At 41.0% G+C, this 25,793-nt stretch overlaps 1 protein-coding gene across 1 annotated transcript; it reads left to right on the top strand.

Annotated features, from left to right (window-relative positions):
• Positions 1-1,846: 1,846 nt before the first annotated feature.
• DTWD1 (DTW domain containing 1) lies at positions 1,847-24,037 on the top strand. The gene is made up of 5 exons (XM_008143131.3): positions 1,847-1,963; positions 8,739-9,058; positions 16,273-16,416; positions 18,250-18,499; positions 23,711-24,037. The coding sequence occupies exons 2-5, from the start codon at positions 8,795-8,797 to the stop codon at positions 23,956-23,958; spliced, it is 906 nt and encodes a 301-aa protein (XP_008141353.2). The 5' UTR covers positions 1,847-1,963; positions 8,739-8,794; the 3' UTR covers positions 23,959-24,037.
• The last annotated feature ends 1,756 nt before the right edge of the window (positions 24,038-25,793 follow it).

Here is a 25,793-nt window from a genome sequence, read left to right as displayed (position 1 = left end):
ATAACTATATTTTGAAATATGGAGTAAATAACAGAAGTAATATTAAAAAGACCTGAAAGAATTTTCCTTTTTAAAAAATTGAAAATAGAGGGGAGAGGTTGGGAACCACAGGTTTTGGTTAAAAGCTTAGAATGTGGCAAACTGTTAATGCTCTTCAGGAAAAGAGGTTCCCCCTAATGCCTTCTAGAGCATTATAAACTCTAGTTTCTTTGTTTAGCCCTTTGTTTTTATGAAACACTAGCAGCCCGTTTGCACGAAGATTCGTGCAATAGACCTTCATTCACCTGGCTGCCTGCACCAGTTTTCTGCCGACACCGGGGACCCAGGCCTTGGCTGTGGTCACCGCCTTCTGCCTTCTTTCAGGGTCCAGGCTTGGCCCCGGGCGGTGGCCTTGGGCTCTGCTGCACCCCAGCGTCCCTGCTAAGGATGATAGGAGCCGACCCCCTGGTCGTTGCCTTCGATCCATGCAGGCTCCCTGCTGGTGCCCAAGGCCGGGAGAGCCTCCACCCAAGGCTTTCCGGGCCTTGGGCTTGGGCCGCACCCAGTGTCCCTGCACCGGTTTCCTGGTGGGCGTGGCTGGTGGGCGTGGCTTGTAGGTGTAGCGAAGGTACGGTCAATTTGCATATTACTCTATTATTAGGTAGGATTATTAGGTAGGATATCCTCCAGTACCTTCCTGAGAAAACATGAATGGGAGTATGGTGGACAGCATAATGACCACCCCCAAAGATGTCCACATCCTAATCTCCAGATCCTAGCAATATGTTTTCTTGTATAGCATTTTCATTTGTGCGTTGGCCCCTCCTTCAGATCCTGAGCCTCGCCACGAAGGTTGCAGCAATAATTTTAAACTCCATAAAGCAATGCTTAACCTTCCCAAGTGCCATGCACTAATATTTTCACGGTATACTATTTCATTTTTTTAAAAGCATAGTTTTGGCTAAATAGATTTCCTTGCTTACAAATAGGACCTCCACCAATGGGTCCCACACAATCCCCTCGAAAAACACTACACCAATCATTCTTGAGTAAAAGGCCTTACTCAAGTCCAACCAATAAGCCTTCCTTGGCCAGTCCATTCTGAGCTGTTCTGAAAATCCTACAATTTATTAGTAATATTATATTTTCTGTACTACCCATGCTTAACTTGATACGGTCAACTCCCCCCGGTCAAGGTTCTGTCCTGTAGTTCACTTGCTGAATTCATACTACACAATAGATTGCTCAATATCTAGCCCTTGTATTTCCAGCTCTCAGTTGTGATCATACACTTTTTAGGTTTGGATTGTCTTTGGATGGGGGGTGGGGGGTGGGGGGAGAAATATCTATCCATATATTGTGTGTGCTTAATTTCAAACTGGAAAAGTGCACAGAAACAGTCCCACCTCTTCAGGCATGTGTAGCTTGTAAGCAAACCAAATCATCCAACTACAAATTCGTGTCTTGACACAGCCACACACAAGTACTAGAACCAAGTTGTCAGGACGGAAGTATTTTGGGGGTTGGTAACACGGAAACGCGTTCGGTAGGATCAGCATTTTCACCACTCACTGCAACGACACCTGGAGAGAGTATTTCCAGAACCGCAGGTCCCACTTCTGCGGTCCCGGCCAGTCGGAGAAGGGACCTGGGAGCCAGGCTGGCGGCTGTGAGGCCGGCCTCGCGGACCCCGGCGGCCCCGCTCCGCAGGCAGAAGGCCAACGCCCACCGCCGGCGACCGGCCTGGCGGAGGCGGGACTTCCCGTAAGCCCTCCGCGCCGCCTTCCCCGCCCGTTACCTCCTCCGCCGCCGGGCTGCGCCACGCCGGGACCTAGCAACGGCCTTAGCAACGGCCGGGCTCCTCCCTCTGGTGTCGCCCGGAAAGCGCTCCGCCGCGTGCGTGCGCGAGCACGGCGGGCGCTCGCCGCGGGCTCCGGGGGAGCGGAAGACGCGTGGACCTGAGCGAGGACCCGCGGGCTTGCAGGTCTGAGTCCCACGCCGGTCCCTCGGGCCGGTCTGCGCGCCCCTCTGGGGGCCAGTGCCCCGGCTGGCTCCGTGCGGCCGCGGGGAGTGGGCGCGCCGTTGGCCGAGCCCTCACCGAGGTCGTTCCGGGGGTCCCTGCGCGGCGCTTGCATTTTTTTTGGTTGTTGCGGGCCCCTTGGGAAAAAGACTTCCCAGATTTTTCTCCAAAAAAAAAAAAAAAAAAAAAAAAAAAAATCCCCTCTCCCTCCCGCCACCCCCCTCGCTAACAATTATTGTCGGTGCTTTCCGCCTCAAAGAAAGTCTGTCCTGGCAAAGTTAGTCTCCTCTGGACCCTACTTATGTTTTGTATTTTTAATGTTTGCAGTGGTTTGCGGCAGGAGAAACTTAGCACAGACATAGTATGTCATGCATTGTAGTATTGAAAGTATTAAGATAATGCTTACATAATGAGCAAAGGAGCCTGTTACTTATGTCTTAATTATTTGGAGGAAATACAGGACAAGTAAGGAAGTATGTTGTCACTTTAAGGTGTCAAGCCTTAAGGTGGAGTTAGTGGATAAAAGCGCCACTAAAACCACAGCATTTAAGGGTTGCTTCTGTCTGAACCCCAGTGTACCCTCTGCCTACCGCTTGGTGGGTGGTCTGGGAGTGGCCATGGGTCCTGTATGAAAAAGGTGATCCCTTGGAATTTAAAAAGTGGATGTGAGATCTGTATATGCTCTGCGACCAGGTTCTTAAAAATATTCCCGGAAAGAAATATTTGAAGGGGGTTTAATAAAAAAAAATATAATACAGGACAGTCTTCTGTCCTGTCTCATTAGGAGGTGAGTCAACTTGGTTGTAGTTAGGAGCCTTTCCATAGTACTGTTTTGCAAAACAGAGGTCTGCCAGGCTGCATTTTTATGTCAGGCTGCATTTGGCCCATAAAATTAGTTTGTCAGGAACTTCAGTAGCAAGATGCATACAGTATGCTTTTTCCTTTTTTTTTTTTTTTTTTTTTTAGAATGGTTTTGATTTAGTTAAGTATTTGTTGACTTACTCCTGCTGCATTAGACACAGGGATAGGTGAGACGAGTAAAGAGCTCTGCTCTTGAAGAGTTGACTATCTGCTAGGACACGTAACTTCACTCAAAGGTGTACTCCAAGTTAAGGTACATTTTTCCATGTTAAATATGTGGAATCAATAAGTGCACAGAGGTAGAGATGTAAGAGATTGACATAGACTATCTAGAATCCTGACATTTTGAGACTAAAAGTAGAGGATTACGTGCAAGGTAGAATGGATGCAACTTGGTGAGTAATTTGTTTTTTGGGGGGATAGTGTAGAAGGAGGATTTGTTTTCAATTTAAGTTGCAGAATGATGGATGTACCAGTTAGTTTCTTAGGAATAAAGTTGTGTTTTTTTTTCTCCTCACTTATTTTTTTTAAATCTTGATTGTTGAAATTTTCCCCATTGATCCCTTCTAGCCTGCACCTGTGCCCCACCCCAGGCCTTCACCACACTATTGTCTATGACCATAGGTGATGCATATATGCATACACGTTCTTTGGTTAATCTCTTCCCACCTACCCACTCACCCCCCGCCTTCCCTCTGAGATTCAACAGTCTGTTCCATGCTTCTATTTCTCTGGATCTATTTTGTTCATCAGTTTATTTTGTTCTTTAGATTCCACATATAAGTGAGATCATGTGATACTTATCTTTTTCTGACTGGCATATTTCACTTAGCATAATACTCTCCAGGTGCATCCATGCTGTCTCAAAGGGTAAGAGGTCCTTTTTTACTGCTGCATAATATTCCATGGTGTAAAGGTACCACAGCTTTTTTACCCACTCATCTACTGATGGGCACTTGGGCTGTTTCCAGATCTTAGCTATCGTAAATTGCACTGCTATGAACATAGGGGTGCATATATTCTTTCTGATTGGTCATTCAGGTTTCTTAAGGATATACTAGAGGCCCAGTGCATGATTGAATCATGCACGTGTAGGGTCCCCTACACGCTTTCGCTTTCGATCACAGGGGAGCTGGGTGCTTGTCCACTCAGGCACCAGGCCTTTCAGAAGCCTCTGGCTCGGCGGAGGCTTCTCAAAGGCCTGGTGCACCAGCGGACAGGCACCCAGCTCCCCCACTTTTGATGGTCCGTGGTGGGACATGAGCTCGCTGCCCCAGAGGCCCCTTCTGTGCCGCAGCACAGCCATGGTGCAGACGCTGAGCTCGAGCCGCTGCTGGCGACGTGAGCTCAGCGTCCCGCCGGCCCAGTCGGCCACCCCGGCCACCCCGAGTCCCGCCCCCCCGTGCCTCCTGGCCAGTCGCGGGCATAGCGAAGGTACGGTCAATTTGCATATTTGTCTATTATTAGGTAGGATTCCTAGAAGTGGAATCATTGGGTCAAATGGCAGTTCCATATTTATTTTTTGAGGAAACTCCATACTCTTTCCCATAGTGGCTGCACTAGTCTGCATTCTGACCAGCAGTGTACTAGTGTTCCCTTTTCTCCACATCCTGGCCAGCACTTGTCAATTGTTAATTTGTTGATGGTAGCCATTCTGACAGGTTTGAGGTGATATCTCATTGTCATTTAATTGCATTTCTCTGATGATTAGTAACTTTGAGCAATTTTTCATATGTGTCTTCGCCATCTGTAGGTCCACTTTGGAGAAGTCCTTTGCCCATTTTTTTACTTGGATTATTTGTCTTCCTTTTGTTAAATTGTATGAGTTCCTTATATATTTTGGACAGTACCCTTTATCAGATGTATTATTGCTAAATATGTTCTCCCATATAGTGGGCTCCCTTTTTCTTTTATAGATGCATTCTTTTGCTGTGCAGAGCTTTTTATTTTGATGTAGTCCCACTTGTTTATTTTCTCTTTTGTTTCCCTTGCCCTAGGAACTGTATCAGCAAACATATATAAAGTGTCTTTTATGTTTTCTAAATAACTCCCATGTATATAATTGGTGTTAACAAGTATGTGTTTTGAAGGTTTTGAATCATCACGTTTGCAACACATAATTTGTACACATTTGAGGCAGGCTGTTGGCTAGGTCAGAGCAGATGCCCTGGTCATATGGTTTCAGAGACCTTTGGAGGTAGCTGCCCATGACCTACTACTTCTGGCCTCTTTGTGGCCACATAGACCATAAGTGAGAGTATGTAGGTGAGTCAGGGGAGGGAGTCATAAACATGCCCCTTTCACTGTCTCACAGGTATTTACATCTGATTTCTGTAGGGGAACAATATTTATATAAGGTTCCACTAATATCTATTTAGTTATATGGATGGAAGCCCAAGTGTAGGGGATGTTTCTGAGGCATCTCAGGAGGAGTGCATTTTGAGAGCCCTAGAAAAATGCACCAGTAGTTTTCCATTGAATACCCAGGGAAATGAATTAGTCCAGTCCATTTTGTTTGATTGTTTTAGGACGAGTCCTGTGATTGAAGTAACTCAAGATTGTTACAGCCTAAAAATGTTTCTCTGTAAGGACTTCAGGCTACACCAGAACAAACCCAAATTTAGACTTTTAAGGCTGTCTCCTGTCCTTAGAATGAGTTTTTGATCTTAGGATTTCTTTACATGTATCTGTAGATGAATTCTACTGATCTGCATATCACGTGAAATTGTGAGAAAGACATTGTGTCTGTAAAATGCATTTGCTACAATAAGGTATACTAGTAAGACTCTCCAGTGATCTTAAAAGGATCTGAGGCTCAAGAAAAGGTGGCAGCTTAATATCCTGCACTGTTCTAGGCATTGAGGGCATATTCACAAATATAGAAGCCATTTTGGAGTAGGTGATTTGGTGTGGGGGTCAGAAGTAGATAATGTTTTCCATTTGTGAGACAGGAAAAAGTGATTGGACTATCATTCTGAAATAGCACTTTTTCTGAAAAATCGAAAATGTAAATCTATACCTGATCAGTACACATCAAAAATGTTTATTATACAGTATTTTTATTTTCCCCTTGGGTAAATTTTGCAAGTATATTTTACTTTCCTTTAATGAACATCATTGTTTTCCTTTGCATTTCTTCTTTGGGTCTCCAGCTTCCTGGGATTTATAATCTACTAGAGGCCCGGTGCATGAATTTGTGCATGGGAGGGGTCCCTTGGCCTGGCCGGCGATTGAGGCCTATCCGGGGCCAGCTGGCCAGGAGGAGGGACCGCGGGAAGTTAGCTTGCCAAGGGGAGGGACCGTGGGAGGTTGGCCGGCTAGGTGGGGGCCGTGGGAGGTTGGCCGGGGGGGGGAGGGGCTGTGGGAGGCTGGGCAATGGGGAGGGGCCATGGAGGTTGGCCTGCTGGGGGGGTGGGGGTGGGCATGGCCGTGGGAGGTTGGCTGGCTGGGGTGAGGGACCACAGGAGCTTGGCTGTGGAAGCCAAGGTGGTCAGTGCGCATCATAGCAACTGGTTGACTGGTCGTTCCAGTCATTCGGTTGTAACAGTTGCTTAGGCTTTTATATGTATACTAGAGGCCCGGTGCATGAAATTCGTGCACGGGGGGAGGTCCCTCAGCCCGACCTGCACCCTCTCCAATCCAGGAGCCATCAGGGGATGTCCTACTGATGGCTTAGGCCCACTTCCCCTGGTGCTCTGCTCTCTACAGGGCCTGGCTGCTTCGCTGCCGCTGTGTGAATGAAGCCATCATGCCCCGCTATCCACTCTCTTGTCTGCCGGGCCTGGGGGCTTCGCCGCCACTGTCGGCTCTGAATGGTGGGGCTGAAAGGACTGGGGGACTCCAGCGGGGCTGAGGGGACTGGGCGCCGCCATCTTTGTGACGGCACGAGGGTCAATTTGCATATTCCCTCTTTATTAGATAGGACTAGTAACCCTGCGTACGAATCTGTGTGCCAGTAGCTCGCCAGTAGCTCAATGCCGCCCTCCAGTAGCTCCCCCTTTCCCCCTCTCATAGCTTACTGCCCTGCCCGCTCCTATAGCTCTCTGCTGCCTGCTTGTAGCCAGTAGCTCTCTGCCACCCTCCTGTAGCTCCCTCTGCCCCCCCTGCTCCCCCGTCATAGCTTGCTGCCCTGCCCCCTCCTGTAGCTCTCCACTGCCTGCTTGTAGCCAGTAGCTCGCTGCTGCCCTCCTGTAGCTCCCTCCGCCCCCCCCCCCCCGCCCTCTCCCTCATAACTTTCTGCCCTGCTCCCTCCTATAGCTCTCCACCGCCTGCTTGTAGCTCGCTGGCCCACCCTCCTGCTGATCCGTGATCCGGTCGTTACATGGTCGGTCATTACGCTTCATGGCGTAACGACCATTTGCATATTACATCTTTATAGGACTAGAGGCCCGATGCACAAAATTCGTGCAAGGGGCTCAGCCCTCGCAGCCCCAGCTTCGTCCGGAAGGTTGTCCGGAGGGTCGTTTGGCCGTCCAGTCTAATTAGCATACGCTTTTATTATTATAGATAGATAAACTCCTGATGAGTAATTAAATTAGTATCACTAAACTTCTTGTTAGTAAATTATCTTGTATATTATGTTCCACTGGACTTTTTGTTCATATTTTATTTGGGAGACCACAGAAAGTTTCCTGTTGCAATCAGTACTTTGCCTGTCAGAATGCCTGGAGCCTCATAGTTAAACACCACAATGCCTTACGATTTATAATAGGAGAATCATTTTATAGTTTTGGAATGTATATCAAATCAAAAGGTCACGTCTCTTTCTACCAAAAGATATTGTGCTTACAGAGTATTTGAATACAGTTTTGGCAGCCATCATCGTTCTTTGAAGGAAATATTTAAGTGGAAAAGTTATTTTCCTCTTTTACCTCTAGAACTAATAATCTGAATTGTGTAAAAAAAAAAAAATCAGTAGGAATTCTTAGAATGGGTGCATAGTAATGTTACTGTATAAAAATTTAAATTTATAAGATTGCACTTTATTTTTCAGGGTATATATTTTATCTTTTGGGATATTTTATAAATAATTGAAAGTAGATGCAACTCATATTTTAATAGGTGTTTGATATATATGTATACATTTATATATTTTGTTGTTGTTGTTGTTATTGTTAATCCTTACCTGAGGATATTTTTTCCATTGATTTTTAGAGAGTGGGGGGAGGGGAGAGAGAGAAACTTCAGTTGTGAGAGAGATGCATTAATTGGTTGCCTCCCACACATCAGGGCTGAGACTAAACTGAAACCCAGGTACTTGCCCTTGACTAGTAATTGAACACAGGACCCTTCAGTGAGACACTCTAGCCACACCAGCCAGGGCTTTAGTTTTATTTTTTATGTGTTTTAATTTAAGTTGGAGAGGAATGTATCTTTTAGAACATAACCAACTAAATTTTGTTGATTATATTGGAACCTTGTATTTTTATTAGTTCTGGTTGAGATTAGATGTGATATAATAATCAATTCAAAGAGCCTATCAGTTTGAATACATTCCTGGCTGATACATTAAGCCATTGCATTTCTAATATAAGACAAAATTACTGTTTTGGGAACAAAGAGAGTCACTGAAAAATAGATTGTTGGTACCTAAACTTTATATTTGAAATAATTTTTCTAAGAGAGCACCTTTCTGTTTTTATGGGAGGGTCGCTCCAAAGGATAATTTATGGTTTTGAGTTTATTGCATTTTAATTTTGTATTTCTAATAAATTTAATTCAAAAGTATGCTAATTTAGTGATTTAAAAACTTGTTAACTTTTGTTAATACTAAAAACAGCACACAGTTGTGAATTAAATTGAGTAATTTTATTTGTGGAGACAGTGAGTAAAATGTTTTGTTTTTATTTTGCCCCTCCCCCCACTATTTTTTTTTCAGTGCACCTATGATAATGTGTTTTAGAAATAGATGTTAAACTTCAGTTTGAATGAAAAATGTCTCTCAGCCCACCTATATTTCTTAAAGAAAGGGAAGAAAATAATTCAAGATTTGTGGAAATACAACAACCACAAACTACTTCCATAGCTGCGGAAGATCCTCTTCAAAACTTACGCTTAGCATCGCAAGAAGTTCTTCAAAAAGCTCAGCAAAATGGAAGATCAAAATGTCTTAAATGTGGTGGTTCAAGAATGTTCTACTGCTATACATGTTATGTCCCAGTTGAAAATGTACCTGTGGAGCAGATGCCACTTGTGAAGGTTGGTAAGAAATTTAATTTTTGAAAGTAGGAATATAGATTTTAAAAAGACATCTCATATTTTCCTGTTCTAATGTAATTGATATACTTGATAAATAGCATCATTAGGAAAATGAATTATATAAATAGCAATTTAATCCTATAGACTCAAAACCTATTTGTTTTTCTTGTCTGTGGAAAAACAGATCCAGGTGGCCAAAACACTAAGGTCTGAGATGGTGTTATTTTTAATGAAATCAATTGTTTTTTAAATTAATGATTATAATTCATTTACAACATAGAAAAATATGTGGTATAAACATGAATACTACAAGAGACAAGTTTATAGACTGCCTGAAGGAGCTTCAAAAACTGCCTCAGGTCCTTGGACTGCTCTGAGAAAACATATACCAAAGGACTAGGTAGGGTTCCTTTTGTTTAGGCTTCTGTAGAATGGGGTTAGCTCCATCTTATACATGAATATGGAGCACCTGTCAGTGACTAAAACGAAATGAAACTAAAATTGAAAAGACTAAGACCTACTCATTGGGCTATGTTATAATTTGTAGTAATTTAAAGCCAGATTTTAAAAATATATGTGAATTGATTGCTTAGCTTATACTTTTGTTGCTTTCCAAGACTACTATCATATGAAGTACAAAAATCTGTAGACCATCATGTCTACGTAATCAAAGAATTTATTATTACACTAGAGGCCCAGTGTACCAGTGGGGTCCCTTGGCCTGGCCTGTGGGGATTGGACCGAAACTGGCTCTCCGACATCCCCCAAGGGGTCCCGGATTGCGAGAGGGTGGTTCTCGGGTGACACACCCCGGAATCTGGCTCCCTCCTCTCTGGTTCCAGGTGCATCTAAGAACTGCAGCTGCCAAATCACCGCAGCTCAGCAGCTCCTGCGTTGAGCGTCTGCTCCTTGGCGGTCATTGTGCGTCATAGCTACTAGTCAGATGGTCAGACAGTCGAACGATTGAACGGTTAGGCATGCGTATGTGTATACACACACACACACACACACATATATGTATGTATATATGTATATGTGTGTGTGTGTGTGTGTATATATATATGTATATACATATATATATATATATGAATATACATATATATACACACACACACACACACATATACACTAGAGGCCCAAGGCACGAAGTTTGTTCAAGGTAGGCCCTTGCAGCCCCACCACCCACCCACTGGTCATTCCAGAAGGTCATTCCGCCGTCCCGTGAAGAGCATATTAGCTCTTTATTATATAGGATTAGAGGCCTGATACACAAAAGTTCGTGCAGGAGTAGGCCTTCTTTCTCCCGGCTGCTGGCACCAGCTTCTCTCCGGCACCCGGAACCCAGGCTTCCCTCTGGCTTCCAGCAGGCACCCAGGACCCAGGCTGCTTCTCTCCAGCCACTGGCAGGCACCCAGAACCCGGGCTTCGCTCCGGCCTTGGCTTCGTCCAGAAAGACATCCGGTCTAATTAGCATATTACCCTTTTGTTATAGACTAGGGGCTCAGTGCATGAATTTATGCACCTTGAAAGGAACTGTGGGCTACGAGGCTGCAGTGGGCACAGGGGTGGGTCTCAGCCCATCCTCTGCAGCCCCTCCTGCCATTGCTGCTCCCACGTGCTGATGGCACTGCTCCACTCACACCCGCTGACGGCGCAGAGCAATTGGGGCCAGCGCTAGCAGAGGGTGTGAGCGGGGCTGGCACCGTCAGCGGGTGCGAGCGGCGACAGCTGCCCCAATCACCCCTCAGGAGCAGGGGGAGGTGGAGAAGCCCTCAGAGGCGATCGGGGCCGGCAGCAGCCACTCGCACCTGCTGCCGGTGCTCGGTGCTGGCCCCGATTGCTCGGCACCAGGTGCTGGCAGTGGATGCAAGCAGCGGCTCTAGCACTAACAGCAGGTGCGAGCGGGGCCGGCGCTGGCAGCAGGTGCAAGCGCCTGGTGGGACTGTGGCATGTGGGAGCAAAGAATTTTCAGTAACCACCAGAGGCTCACCCTGATGACAGTGACCGGCACCCAGCCTTGGTCTGGCGCCCCTGCTCACCTGCTCCACCATTCCACCGCTGCCGACGCCCGCCATGTTCCGTGCACGCCCCCTGGTGGTCAGCGCACCTCATAGCGACCAGTTAGGTTATTCCGCCATTCAGTCTATTTGCATATTAGCCTTTTATTATACAGGATAGGTGTACATTAATATGTCTAACAGTGAGCATCTAGGAGTAAATCATATAATGTATAAAATTTGACTCCTCCCTATTAAGATTAGTGAGACTAAATTACACATGAGCTCATTGGAACTGGCCAGTAAGAAAATAAGTTATAATTACACTTAAAAACATTTAATATGGTGATCTTAAGGTTCATTAAATTTGAAGTAAGAATACTTTAACACTCATATTTTGTTACTTGAATTTCAGTTTAGCCTATATATTATCTTGTCAAGTCTACAGTCTTCTCAGGGGTCTAAAATCATACTTATAGGCTATTGGAAAGCTTACTGGTTGAGAATAAGTAAGCAGTCAGCTTTATAGTTATTTCAGAAAAACTGAGAACTTGAGGACAATAATTAATTTTAAGTTTCCCATTATCTTATAAGAATGTTACATTTCAAAGCATTACATTTGAAGTGTATACAGAATTATTCTATCATCTATGTATGTCATCACCACATAAAGAAAGTATTTTATGAAAAGTTTTAATATAAAACTTTTATTATGGTCAAAAGGGATTGAAGATCAGAATAATAAAATTCAATGATATATTGACAGGGCTACCATTTTCATAGAAATTTAATAATAGAGGATTATTTCCCAAATCAATTGCCTAATGTACACTATTTAATAGAAATGACTATGCCAACTGTTTGATAAACTCTAAATGGCCTACTGAACTATGCAGTTTCTGAAAGTGTCTATATTTTAAAGGCCATTTATAAAATTTGATGAATTAATAATATATATTAATAATAACTAAGTTTTTCTTTCTAATTTCTACTTTATTTTTATTTTTACAAATGGTTTAGCATTTGCTTTTAGATAGCCTGCTTGGGAAGGGAAGATGATTACATAATAGTAACTACCTCCCAGGCATTAAATTTTAGTTTGGAAGTAAATTCGTAAATTCCTGTCTTTTTATGTGGAATATGATTTTTTTAGTGCCATGAGAAATGCATGAAAAAATTAAAAGATGCTCTGGGTATTTTTTTTTAAGAAGAGGAGAATATCCTAAGGTAAAAGAAAGCCTCATTTTTATTAGAGTCCTAGACTTTAAAAGGCTCTCTTTGGGAAAGTTGATAATCATGTGGGGAAAGGCTTGGTTAGGGCTTTCTGCTAATGGCATTTTGATAAATTTGGGCAGAAAAGTTTGTGGTAAAAATCTCTCATAGGATACATAGGTGTTAGAGAACAGATTGGTGTTCTTTACATGTTTGAAAATGGAACATCTGTATTTGAATTGCCTCTGGTCAACTATTCAAGTGTTACCCTGTCATTATTTAAGAAGTATATTCCTTTAAGATATGTGAACTACAACACAAATATATATTTCTATGATATGATCTGTGTCTGCTTTGCATAGAATCAGAAATTTCAGGCTTAACTCCCAGAGAACTACAGATACCTGGACTAGGCCCCAGGAATACTTCTTGAGCACAAATTTTGCATAATTTTCTTGTACTTGTAGATTGTAGTCTATAATAGGCTAGGTACATAGTTTGTAAAAAAACATTACTAACACTCAGTCCTGTGTCCTTGATACAAATGATATTTTTCAAAGATGGCTGGACAAAAATGTTGATCACCTTTGGAATTTTCAGCTCTATTCATCAGCCATAAAAGAAAATTGATTTTATTAGTACTAAAATACTTTGCCATGATCTGCTTTTGTTTTCTTCTTTCCTCTTCCTACCTTCCCTGGGCAAAGGTAATGCTGACCTGATACTGACAGACCCTGGGGAAAGGGAATATAGTTCACCTGCAACTGAGCGTCATGAGGGACGTCTGATGTAGAGTTCAGCCAGAGGTAGACTGATATAAAATCATTTGTGAACTATCTACTTAAATGGTAAATTTTCTATAGCTAGAAATTGCTCTGATGATTTGAAGCAATTGGCCCTAACTTATAACTAATCACTAGGCCTAAATGGAGATAGTAGAAGAAATTGGGTTTGATACTATAAATTGCAAACTATTTGGGAAACATTTATGGCCCTTCTGGGGCATACACTGTCGGTCTTCTTTCACGTAATCATCTAGAGGCCTGGTGCACAGAATTCGTGCACGTGGGTGGGGGAGTGTCCCTCAGCCCAGCCTGCACCTTCTCCAATCTAGGACCCCTTGAGGGATGTCTGACTGCCCGTTTAGGCCCAATCCTAGGATCGGGCCTAAACGGGCAGTCGGACATCCCTCTCACAATCCAGGACTTCTGGCTCCCAACTGCTCGCATGCCTGCCTGCCTGCCTGCCTTCCTGATTGCCCCTAACTGCTTCTGCCTGCCAGCCTGATCACCCCCTAACCACTCCCCTGACAGCCTTATTGATGCCTAATTGCTCCCCTGACAGCCTGTTTGCCCCTAACTGCCCTCCCTGCAGGCCTGGTCACCCCTAACTGCCCTCCCCTACAGGCCTGGTCCCCCCAACTGCTCTCCCCTGCAGGCCTGGGTCCCCCCAACTCCCCTTCCCTGTAGGCCCGGTCACCCCCAACTTCCCTCCTCTGCCGGCCTGATCCCACCCAACTGCTCTCCCCTGCAGGCCTGGGTCCCCCCAACTCCCCTTCCCTGCAGGCCTGGTCCCTCCCAACTGCCCTCCCCTGCTGGCCATCTTGTGGTGGCCATCTTGTGTCCACATGGGGGCAGGATCTTTTACCACATGAGAGCAGCCATCTTGTGTGTTGCAGTGATGATCAATCTGCATATTACTCTTTTATTAGATAGGATAGAGGCCTGGTGCACAGGTGTGGGCCAGCTGGTTTGCCCTGAAGGGTGTCCTGGATCAGGGTGGGGGGTTCCCTTGGGGTGTGGGGTGACCTGGGGGAGGAGCCTGTGGTGGTTTGCAGGCCAGCCACGCCCCCTGGTGACCCAAGTGGAGGGCCTGGTATCTGGGATTTATTTACCTTCTACAATTGAAACTTTGTAGCCTGGAGTGGAGCCAAGCCTTCTGCTCGCTCCGTGGTGGCAGTCATTTCTGTTGGGATTTACTTATCTTCTATCATTGAAACTTTGTAGCATTGAGTAGAGGCCTGGGCCGACAAGGGCAGGCGGAAAGCTTCACTTCCTCCATTGCCAGGGAAACCCAAGCCTCCCTCCTGCTCTCTGTGGCCGCAGCCATCTTGGCTGGGTTTATTTGCATATTCGCTCCTGATTGGCTGGTGGGCGTGGCTGATGGGTATAGCAGAGGTACGGTCAGTTTGCATATTACTCTTATTAGATAGGATATAAAAGCCTAAGTGACCATTATGACTGAATAACTGGAATGACTTGTCAACCAGTTGCTATGGTGTACACTGACCACCAGGGGGCAGATGCTCAATGCAGGAGCTGCCCCCTCTTGGTCAGTGCACTCCCACAGCCAACCTCTTGTGGCTGGCCAACCTCCCCCGCTCCCTCCCCATGGCCAGCCAACCTCCCGCGATCCCTCCTCCCAGCTTGCCCGGCCAACCACCCACGGTCCCTCCCTGTCTCTCCCCCCCGGCTGGCAGACCCCAATCAGCCCGGCCCCGATCGGAACTGGGCAAGATGGCCCCGATGGCCCTGATCGCTGTCCAGGCCTAGACCCTGCCCATGCACAAAATCGTGCACTGGGCCTCTAGACTGGAAAGATACAACATGTGCCATTGAGATCATTTAGTAGCATGTACCAACTACTCCTTAAAAAAATAGTTCTGGAATTAATGATACACACAGCAGCATGGATAAATCTCAGAATAATTATTTTTGTGAAGAAAGTTAGATGAAGAGCGTACATACTGTATAATTTCATTTTTATAGAAATCAAGAAAAACAAACTTATCTATAGTAATAGCACATCAGTGGTTGCCTAAGGACTGTGGGTGGTAGTTGATGGAGATTAGGGACAGTGGAAGGCACAAGAAGACTTTGGGGGTGATGGGTATGTTCATCATCTTGATTGTAGTGATGAGTTCAAGGGTGTAACATGTTAAAACTCATTAGATTGTACACTATAAGTATGTGTAGTTTATTGTATCAGTTTCTTCTCTTTAATAAAGCTGTTTTAAAAAAATTGTTTTGTACTCCAGGGTAAAATAGCTGTGTGCTCAGGGTAAACACCAGAGCCCTGCCTGTTTAGTGTAGGACAGGAGCTGGAAGAGTGCTTATCATAACAAATAAGTCCTTTGAAACCTGCAGTGCAAAGTCCATCTCAGAGAGGGTTCTTATGTATAGTGGGAGAGATATGACTAGGCTTTCATTTTCATAATCATGGCTGAGTGCAGGACTTGCACAAGCATTATGCGGAAAACCAAACCACGTCAGTGAAGTAATAGAAAAATATAACTAAAAAAATGCAAGATAATATTACTTTTGCATAGAGAAAGGGCATAATCTATAATAAATAATTAAACTTTAAGAGAAATAGGCCAAATCATTTTGAGAGAGTTATTCTTTACCCATAGAATGCACCTCCTAGGTCCATTTTGTACTGTTTTTTTCAGTTGAAAATTATTTCATTTGTGCTGTTAAAAGACACTTCTGAGAATGATGATGTTCACAACTAAGGATAATTGGATATATGATATCAAAGGATGTATAAGGAACACCATTTTAACTTGAACTTTAGGTATGAAACTTTGCCCAAACTTTTATTTCCTTTTATGTGTCACAAAATGAACAAAACTGAAGCTTATAGGAATTCTAAAAAATATTGGCACACATGCTGAAATACAAGTGATTGGACTCAATGGTTTTGTAACATAAATGAAAAATGACATTGGAGCTTTGTTTTAAGAGCAGATTCTCTGTTAAATGAGTTAAAATAGTTGTTCTATCATATGATTAACAACATCGAGGAAGAAATTTGGATTTGCTTTATGACTCTATTGTTCTTAATATCCTGGTGTAGAAATGTATGACTTTCAAACCATAAGTATATTTATAGAGATGTAGTGTGAGTTTGCTGTTTAAGCTTTAAAGACCCCTTTTATTAACATACTAATTAGAATTTTAATATTTGGTTTGTTCACTTATCTTTTTTTTCCTTTAATTTTAGCTTCCACTGAAGATTGACATCATTAAACATCCAAATGAAACAGATGGCAAAAGTACTGCTATACACGCGAAACTCTTAGCACCTGAATTTGTAAATATTTACACGTACCCTTGTATTCCAGAATATGAAGAAGAGGACCATGAAGTAGGTAGCTTATTTCTTATAACTGTTCACATTGAATCTAAAAATGAACTTTAAATTCCAATGTCTTTCTGAACTTACTTGAACACAATTTAATACTTTTCTTAATGATCTAGGGTTATCCTTATATCTAGCCCTAAACAACATACCCTTTACTTCATTGGTGTCTGAAAAGATCAGAAGATCCTAGATTTGTTAGGCTTTTTTGAGTTTTTCCACTTTTTATCATTTTTTCTGAATTATTTCTTTAAGTTTTTACACTTTGCCAATATTATTATGCCTGCTTTTACTTTCTCCCCACTTCATTGTCCTGCCCATACGACACATAGGTGGTCTAATTTGATGCGAACTGATAAACCAGATTACAAACATTATTGGAATTTCTCCAAAAGAAGAAAAGAAAGACTGGCTGAAAAAAATGTTCAGGAATTCTCCCTAAATTTAGAGCGTTAGTATGTGGCTTTTGTAACATTTCTTTTGTCAGCTCAGAGGCCTTCCTTGCTCATTTCTAGATTCTTAATTGGTTCTCACATAGTTGGAATTTCACATAGGTGAGATATTACTGAGATATTTGTTGAAAAGTAATTTCGTAATAGATCTCAAAAAGAGGTAGGCATTGGGTACTTTTTAAAGAAACTTGTAACCCCTTTTAGGTATATTGGGGATCATTAATTGGTGGTGTTAATCAGAAACAAAATTAAAAATTAATACATACACTCAGTTGTTCTAGAAAGAATTTGGTTTTTCCTTTTCCATAAATAGGTTTTTTATTGAGTTTATATAGAAAATTGTGTTTGTAAATAACACCTGAATTTTGGATCTAGGAATATATTTACGTTTCCTTCTCTGGTCAGCTAGGTATAATTTATGTTAATTAAATAGAACACATTGCTATGTTCAATAAAGTGATGTGATATCTTATAATCCAAGAAAATCTAAAACCCTTAGACTTTGCTAATTGAGTACAGGGGGAATATTGGCATGGATTGTGGATGTTTAAGCAATTTGTATGTAACTTTGAAGTTTAAAAATGCAAGATTTTTTTGTTTTATTTTTATAATGCTTATTTTTAATATTAAAAATGATGCTTGTTAAAGAAAATTTGGGAAATACAGAAAAGTATGGGGGATAAAATACTCATAATTCTACCAACATCTATTCATTTCACAAATACTTACTGGATGCCTGCTTTGTGATAGCAGCCGTTCAGACATTGAAGGCTCCAGGACTATATAAACTCTCGGTAAAATGCTAAAAGAAAAGAAGTACTATAATTTATAGAATTTTTCCTTGAAAGTTAGATTTTTCAGTTTTAATTTTTCACTGTAATAGATATATTTTTAATAAATATTATGGGTGTGATGGGTATATGGGTATTTAGGATTATTTTATTAAATGCCCATAAGTGAAATTATTTGATGAAAGAGTGTGAACATTTCAAGACTCTTTAAGTTGCCAAATTGCTTACCAGTATTGACTATGTATCATTTGTTTTGTCTATTATATAGGTAAAAATGGTATTTAATTATTGAGCCCTTTTCAGTGGTTCTTTTACAGAATATTATAAAGTTTACTTTTCTCTTTCAAGGTACAATTAACTAGGCTTCTATCCACAGGTGAATAACTTATTTTGAAATAAAACTTTTAGGGAGTATATAATGATTATAAATTACTTGGGAAGAGTCAAAAACTTTACCGTATGTATTAAAAAAGTGGATGTAGTAGAAGCTAATGCTTGTTTCTTAGATATTCAATTTTTTTTCTCTTAAAGTTTTGTCAGAATTTATTCATTCTGATCATAATCACACACTATTAACTTAAGTTTCTTTGCTTTAGGTTGCACTCATTTTTCCTGGACCTAAGTCTGTCTCAATAAAAGATATTTCTTTTCATCTGCAAAAAAGGATTCAAAATAATGTGAGAGACAAAAATGATGACCCTGACAAGCCATCTAGTAAACGCAAGAAAACTGAAGAACAGGATTTGAATGACAGCAAGTGCAAAGAGACAACACTGAAAAAAATTATATTTATAGATAGCACCTGGAACCAAACAAACAAAATATTCACTGATGAAAGACTTCAGGGTAAGAAAAAAAAAATGTTTTTGTATTGCTTCCCTCCCCCCAACTTTCATTTCAGAAAACTTCATGTCTCCAGATACATTAGAAGAATTGCATTAACTCCCCATACATCTTTTACCACATTTGCTTTATTTCTCTTTTCTGTGTTATGTGTGTTGTATACTTAAATATATATATATTTGGTTAAACCTTTTGAAAGAACGATGTAGGCTTTACAACACTTTACCTTTCAATACCTGTATACATCTTTTAAGAATAATTGTATGATCGTAATATTATCACTTTAAGAAAATTAACAAACTTCTGTAATGTCTAATATACAGTCCAAATTCACATTTCCCTAGTTGACCCAAAAATATATTCTGTAGCTTTTTTTCCTCTGATGTATGATGAAGTGCATAAACTCACATTCCATTTGGTTATGTCTCTTCATTCTCTTTTAATGTAGAACAGTTCCCTGTTTCTGTTTTTCATGACTTAGAATTGTGTGAAGAGGACAGGTCAGTTGTCTGAATGTTTCATCATGATTAGATTCAGTTTAAATTTTTTTGCAAGGATCCTTACAGATAAGGATAAATCCAGGATTGCCCATGACAATTCCAATTTATAACTATTGTTTTGATATAATTACTAATAACATTGCTTCTTACTCTTAGAAATGAGGCTTTTTAACTGATAAATTATATGATTACCCTATTTATATAGGTGAAGTTGTTTACTTATTATTGCATCAAAACAGGAGGCATTTGATATAAGTTGTTCCATTATTGGTAATAACTTTCAATTCTTAGTTAAAGGTGATTGCCAGATCTCTTTGTTCTAAAGATTTATTTTCTTCTTTGAAATTAGTAGTAATCTGTGAGGTGATGCTTTGAGACTATGGACTGTCTATTTACCAACTGCTTTTCACTCAGAGGTTTTCGTATTCACTGATGACTCTTCTTTAAATCAGTAATTATATTGAGAATTGCAAAATTATAAAATTTTAATTTTATTATTTCTATATTTGTTAGCTGGCATTCTTTTGTAAGGAAGAGCTCTTCCTTTTTCTCCTCTTCTTTTGTCCTCTCTCGTACCATTTATGAAATCACTGTGGTCTGATACATGTCTTTTTAATTCATTATGTTAAAATCTATAATGATTATATATATATTTTTTATGCCCAAATTGTCTCAGATTTTGTCAGTGGGAGCCCTTCAAGTTTTTTGGGGCATGGCTCATTAGTCTTTCTGGTTCAGCACTTTTTCCTTCCTCAGACCTAGAATTAATCATTCAAAGTTTACTTGCACTTTTCTCCTGCCCCAGACCAATAACCAGTCATTCAAAGGAACTGTGGCTTTTTGTTAAATGGGGAATGATATTAGAAACCAAGATAATGGTAAATTTATTACTGTTTGGATGTTGCTTCAAAGGACAGAGCCAAGAAAAATAAGTGTGTGTGTGTGTGTGTGTGTGTGTGTGTGTGTGTGTGTGTGTGTGTGTGTGTGAGAGAGAGAGAGAGAGAGAGAGAGAGAGAGAGAGAGAGAGATTGATTGAAATTGAGAGAGATTGAGATTGAGATTGAGTTTATATGGGTGGTTCCAATGCAGCTTTAATGTTACAGTGATTTTCTTTCTTGTTTTATATGTCTTTTTCTCTTGCAATGAAAAGATTAGTTCCTAATAATAATGGTTTAAAAGAGTTGCTTTATTTCCCCAAGTACAATAACCAGTAATATGAAGAACAGGAGCTCTTATGAACTCGCATGCTCCGTTGCACCTACTCAGTTCTTCAGGCTCTCTCATTTTTTCTAAAAGCTTTAGTTTTATTTCCAGCTTTTTGATGGCTTTATTTGTGTACCATGTGTGATTATAAGGCAAGAGAGCTAGCTACCTAGTTGGTATTAGGCAGTTGGCAAAACAGTTTCAACCTGGGAGAGCTTCTCCCAGGCTGTTGTCAGAAGTGTACATCATTAAGAAAAGAAGGTTTGTGACACTTTTCGGAGTCTGACTTGTGTTAATTAGTACCAAGCTAAAGTGACTGACATTAGTAAAGGTAATTAGCTTAATTTATATGGTTCATACCTGTGAGATCAACATAAATGTTAGTAAGATTGTTTTGCGGTTCTATGTGTATATGTGTGAGAAAGATAGGCAGAGAGATAGAGACAGAGAAAGAAATTGTGTGTGTGTGTGTGTGTGTGTGAAAGAGAGAGAGAGAGAGAGAGAGAGAGAGAGAGAGAGAGAGAGAGAGAGAGAGAGAGACAGAGACAGAGACAGACTGTGGAGCATATGACCTGGAAGAACCTTGTTGCTGATGTTTAATAGAGAAATGGAACCCTAAAACCCTGCTCTTTGGAATACTGCCTGCCACATTATCTTGGATGGTTACAACAGCAAATTACGCCCCAGTTTGAAGATTTTTCTGAGCTATTTTTCTTTATATGGTTATTGAAAGGATCCAATGAAAGAACGTAAGTGAAAACACTTGAAAAAAACTATATAAGGAATTTCTGAGGTACAATTCAAAATCTGTTTTCAGAGTGTCCACATTTGTGCTTAAGGCTTAAAATCAGATTTGTACAGAATAATTTTTCTTCCTTCCCACATCACATCGAAAGTATCATCCATTTTAATTCTGTGCTACATTAAATTTTTAAAAAGTATTTCTCAATTCCTTCAGAATCATGAAATAAATAGATTTCTAGAGTCAGTCTTCTTTGCATGTCCTATTCTGGCTCCACATTTCACCACAGGGAAACTCAGGCTCTGTGCATATTTACAATCTCTGTATTTGTGAAATACCATTTTCCAGATAAGCTCAGTTACTTCCACAAGAAACAACCATGTTTGTTATAAATCATTGCCTTTAGGCTTGAAAACATTTTATCATTTCATGGGATTAATGTGAACAACTCTAAAGTTCAGTTTAAACCCTCAAAAGTAATGTATTAAAAAAATAATGTTTCTGTTATCTTACTATGAGTGCCGAGGTTAAGAATCCCCTTAATAATGTAAAAACATACTTTGCCAGACTTTACAGAGGAAAGCTCTGGGTGTTTTACTACTATCAAAATAAAACATTTAAAGGTTGAATGTCTAATTTAATCATATAGTGTAAACCTACACGTGAACTGACATACATTCTTGAAGATTCACCACGGGAAGCTTTGGGGGGATTTTGGGGGAAGGATGGTTTTCTTTTTGTTGGGGAGAGAGTCCAAATGATTAAAATGGGAAATTATACTGTAATTTGTTTTAAAAATTACCAGCTCTCTCCCTTCATTTGGACAGATTTGTTCACATTGTAAACATTTCCTGAACTATACTTAGTGTGTTAATGAATGCTCGTCATATACTACCTCATTTAGTCCTCACAATATGATTTTCATTCCCATTTTTTGGTTGAAGAAATTCAGGCAATAATTTTAGAGGGAAAAGCCATCTATAGTTACCTGCTTTCAAGTTTTACTGCTAAAATAATTTGTGTATTTATCTTAAAGTTATTGATTGCCAGAAATACTGGCAAGAAATTTTTTTAAATGTATATATCAAACTCTTAAAAATAAATATAAATTTTCTAAGTAATTCCATATCTGTGTATTTTAGTGTAGTTTAAAAGGTTCTATACATCTATATATTTCCAAGGAAATCTTCAGAACAGGATAGATTAGTAGTGATAGTCACTAAATCTTGGTTTTTATATTTAACATTTTAGAACATATTAGATGTATTATAAAAACTAGCATTATAATAGCTGCTCTTAGTTTGTTTCTTTTTATAAATTACATTGATGATGTCAAAATCCTATGTTAATATTTTTTTCTTTTAATTTTAGTTTTCAATTACAGCTTACATTCAATATTATTTTGTATTAGTTTCAGGTGTACAGCATAGTGGTTAGACAATCATATCTTTACAAAGTGGTCCCCACCGCCTATGTTAAGATTTTAATTGTACTAATTGCTTAGAACATTTTCAATACTTCTAGAAGTATTAAAGACCATTAACCTGCCTATTTCCATCCTAGTGAGTTTCAGAATGATGTTTTAAATGTCAGTTTATCAAGGAAATGAAACCCTTCTGAAAACTGGCGAATTTAGTACTGTCACAAGTTTAAATAAAAAAAAGACAGTGGTAGGTAGCAGATAGAAAGAGATGAATCTTGCTGTGGCTGGTTTTTCTCAATGGTTAGAGCGTCAGCCTGAGGACCAAAGGGTTGTGGGTTCGATTCCCAGTCAAAGGCACATACCTTAGTTGCAGGTTCAATCCAGGCCTGGGTTGGGACCCGAGCAGGAGGCAACCAATCGAAGTGTCTTTCTCATGGCGATATTTCTCTCCCCTTTCCCTCCTCCCATTCTCTCTAAAAATCAATGGGAAAAAAATACTCTCACTCCTGGGATGAAGATTAAGAGAGAGAGAGAGAGAGAGAGAGAGAGAGAGAGAGAGAGAGAGAGAGAGAGAGATATATGAATCCCTTAAATATTAACTACTTTCACCCATTGCTACCGGGTCCAAGACTTAGAGGTATAAGATTTCAATCTGTGTTTTATATTGCTTCTGTTATATACCTTAATGCATTTAAGAAAATATTTTATTTCTTTATTTTTGTTAATCCTCACCCAAGGATATTTTTCGTTGATTTTTAGAGAAAGTGGAAGGGTGGGGGAGAGACAGAGAGAAATATCGATGTGAAAGAGACACATCGATTGGTTGCCTTGCACTCAATCCTGGACCAGGGCTGGGGATCCAGCCTGCAACCAGGATATGTGCTCTTGACTGGAATTGAACCCGGAACCCTTAGTCTGTGGGCTGTTGCTCTATCCACTGAACCAAACTGGTTAGGGCAAAAAATATCTTATTTTAAATTGGGATCAAGAGGATTTATCTGTGCTCTTCAAAAGAAAAATTCTTAATTAAGATAAATCATCATTTAATTTTATCACATCCTGTGGTTAAGAAATTTTTAGTCCTGGGTGGGTGGTTCAGTTAGTTGAAATATTGTCCTGTACACCAAAAGGGTTGCAGATTCAATTCCAGGTCAGGACACATACCTAGATTGAGGGTTTAATCCCTAGTCATTGTGCATATGTGAGGCAACCGATCGATGTTTCTCTTTCTCTTTCTCTTTCTCTCTCTGTCCCTCTCTTCCTCTCTGTCTAGGATCAATAAACATATCCTTGGGTGAGAATAAAAATGTATATATATTTATACTTTTCTTACTTGTTTTTGGCAGGGTTGTTACAAGTTGAGTTGAAAACAAGAAAAACTTGCTTTTGGCGCCATCAAAAAGGAAAGCCAGATACCTTCCTTTCCACAATTGAAGCCATCTACTACTTTCTGGTAGACTACCATACTGATATATTAAAAGAGAAATACAAAGGACAATATGACAATCTTCTATTTTTCTACTCTTTTATGTACCAGTTGATAAAGAATGCCAAATGCTCTGGAGACAAGGAAACAAGAAAAATTACTCATTAGTTTTTAAGAAGCCACTTTTGTGATTTTATTTTGCTAAAATCAATAAACTTGTAATTGTGCTTTGTTTATTCTTAGGGAATATTCATGTGTCATGTCTGCAAGACCACTTTAAAAAAAAAGGCTATTTATTTTACCTCATTTTTTTTTTTAAAGGATGTTATTTTTAAGGACATTTTCAGAGATAGTGTTGACTGAAAAACTATTTTTGGTTGGTTTCAACAAATGAGAAGCACCAACAAGAGATTGGAGGTTGGAAAGCAAATGAAATTGTATGTATTTCTCCTGCCTCCTTTCCTGCCAGGGCACCATAGTTGTCCTCTATTGAAGGCCATCCTTCAGTTATTGCAGCTACACTCTTGCATTTCGGCCCCTCCCCCCTTTTACTCCTTTTCATTTAGGGATATAATGCTTCCCAGGTATTAGCTTCAGGGTTTCTGTAAACCCTGCCTATATCTTTGAAAAATAGTCATTTAGCATATTCTTTTATTTAAATGTCCCCATTTGAAGTTGCCCTCTGTTTCTTTCTGGGACCCTGACTGATAAATTTACCCATTTGGATGCTAGAAATAATAGTACATTTCCAAAAAGTATATTTAGGGGGATACATGTTTCATGAAAATACTAGTTAATGGTGAAATGAGTTTGCTGCACATTATATTCCCCTCTTAGAGATTCAAAGGGCACAGCATAAAGATGCTAAAAAGTCCTGAAGTAAACATTTAGAACTTTATTTAGGTTAGTATTTCTTAAACTTGATTGAATAAATAATGACTACTAACATCCTGTAAAAATAGGACATTTGGAATATTGTAATATATTACAATCCCTGATTTTGTATACATGTGGAAACCGAGGCCCAAAGAGATTAACTAACTTGCTCACAAAACTAGTTAGTGATAGAACTTAGTCTAGATCCTGGGACTTCTGATTGGTTCTATGAGGTCACCATTGTAATACTAGTGGCCCCGTGCATGGATTCGTGCACATTGAAAGGAAATTAATTAGAAGAAAGATTCATGTGGTAATTATATTACTGCAAAAAATTACATGTCAAAATAGTATATATAATATAGTATTATCAAATTTAAATACAAAATTAAATTGCCAGTGCGTGTCATATGTACTGGCTGGTTGGTTGTATGAGATTGGCGCCAGCAAGAGCTTTATATGTATCGCACATGCAAGAGTCAACGTTTATTTTTAAATTGCTAGCATGCATCATATGTACCGGCTGGCTGGTTGGATGGTTGGACAGATGTATGGTCGGTCACTTGTGCATGGGTGGGGTCCAGCTGGCGGCGGGAGGTTGGCCAGCTGGCCCGCCTCGATCGGGGATTGATCAGGGCCAGGCTGGCTGGGGAAAGAGGCTTCGGGCGATTGGACGGTGGGCCCCGCCCCCGATTAGGGTTGGGGGGCCAATTGGGGGTGGGACCAGCCATGGGTAGGGGCTGTGGGCAGTGGGCTTGCTGGCCCCACCCCAAAATGGGGTGGGGGTGCCAATCAGGGCCCAGCAGCCTGGGGGAGGGGCCATGGGTGGTTGGCCAGTTGGCCCTGCCCCTGATCAGGGTGGGGAGGCCAATCTTGGGTGAGGCTGGGTGGGGGAGGGGCTGGGGGACATTCAGGGTGGTGGGGGCCCATAGGGGGCGGGGCTGGCCAGGGGAGGGGCTGCAGGAAGTTGGCCGGGCCCACCCCCTACTGAGGTGGGTTGGCGATCAGGGGTGGGGCTGGCCAGGGAGCGGGGCTGTGGGCTGATCAGGGTGGTAGGGCCCATCGGGGGTTTGGCCAGCTGAGGAGAGGAGCTGCAGGCCTATCATGGTGGGGCTGGCTGATCAGGG

Source organism: Eptesicus fuscus, chromosome 5 (assembly GCF_027574615.1).
Source record: "Eptesicus fuscus isolate TK198812 chromosome 5, DD_ASM_mEF_20220401, whole genome shotgun sequence".
Taxonomy (NCBI): Eukaryota; Metazoa; Chordata; class Mammalia; order Chiroptera; family Vespertilionidae; genus Eptesicus; species Eptesicus fuscus.
Note: the sequence above shows the minus strand (reverse complement) of the source record. Positions and strands in the feature narration are given on the sequence as shown.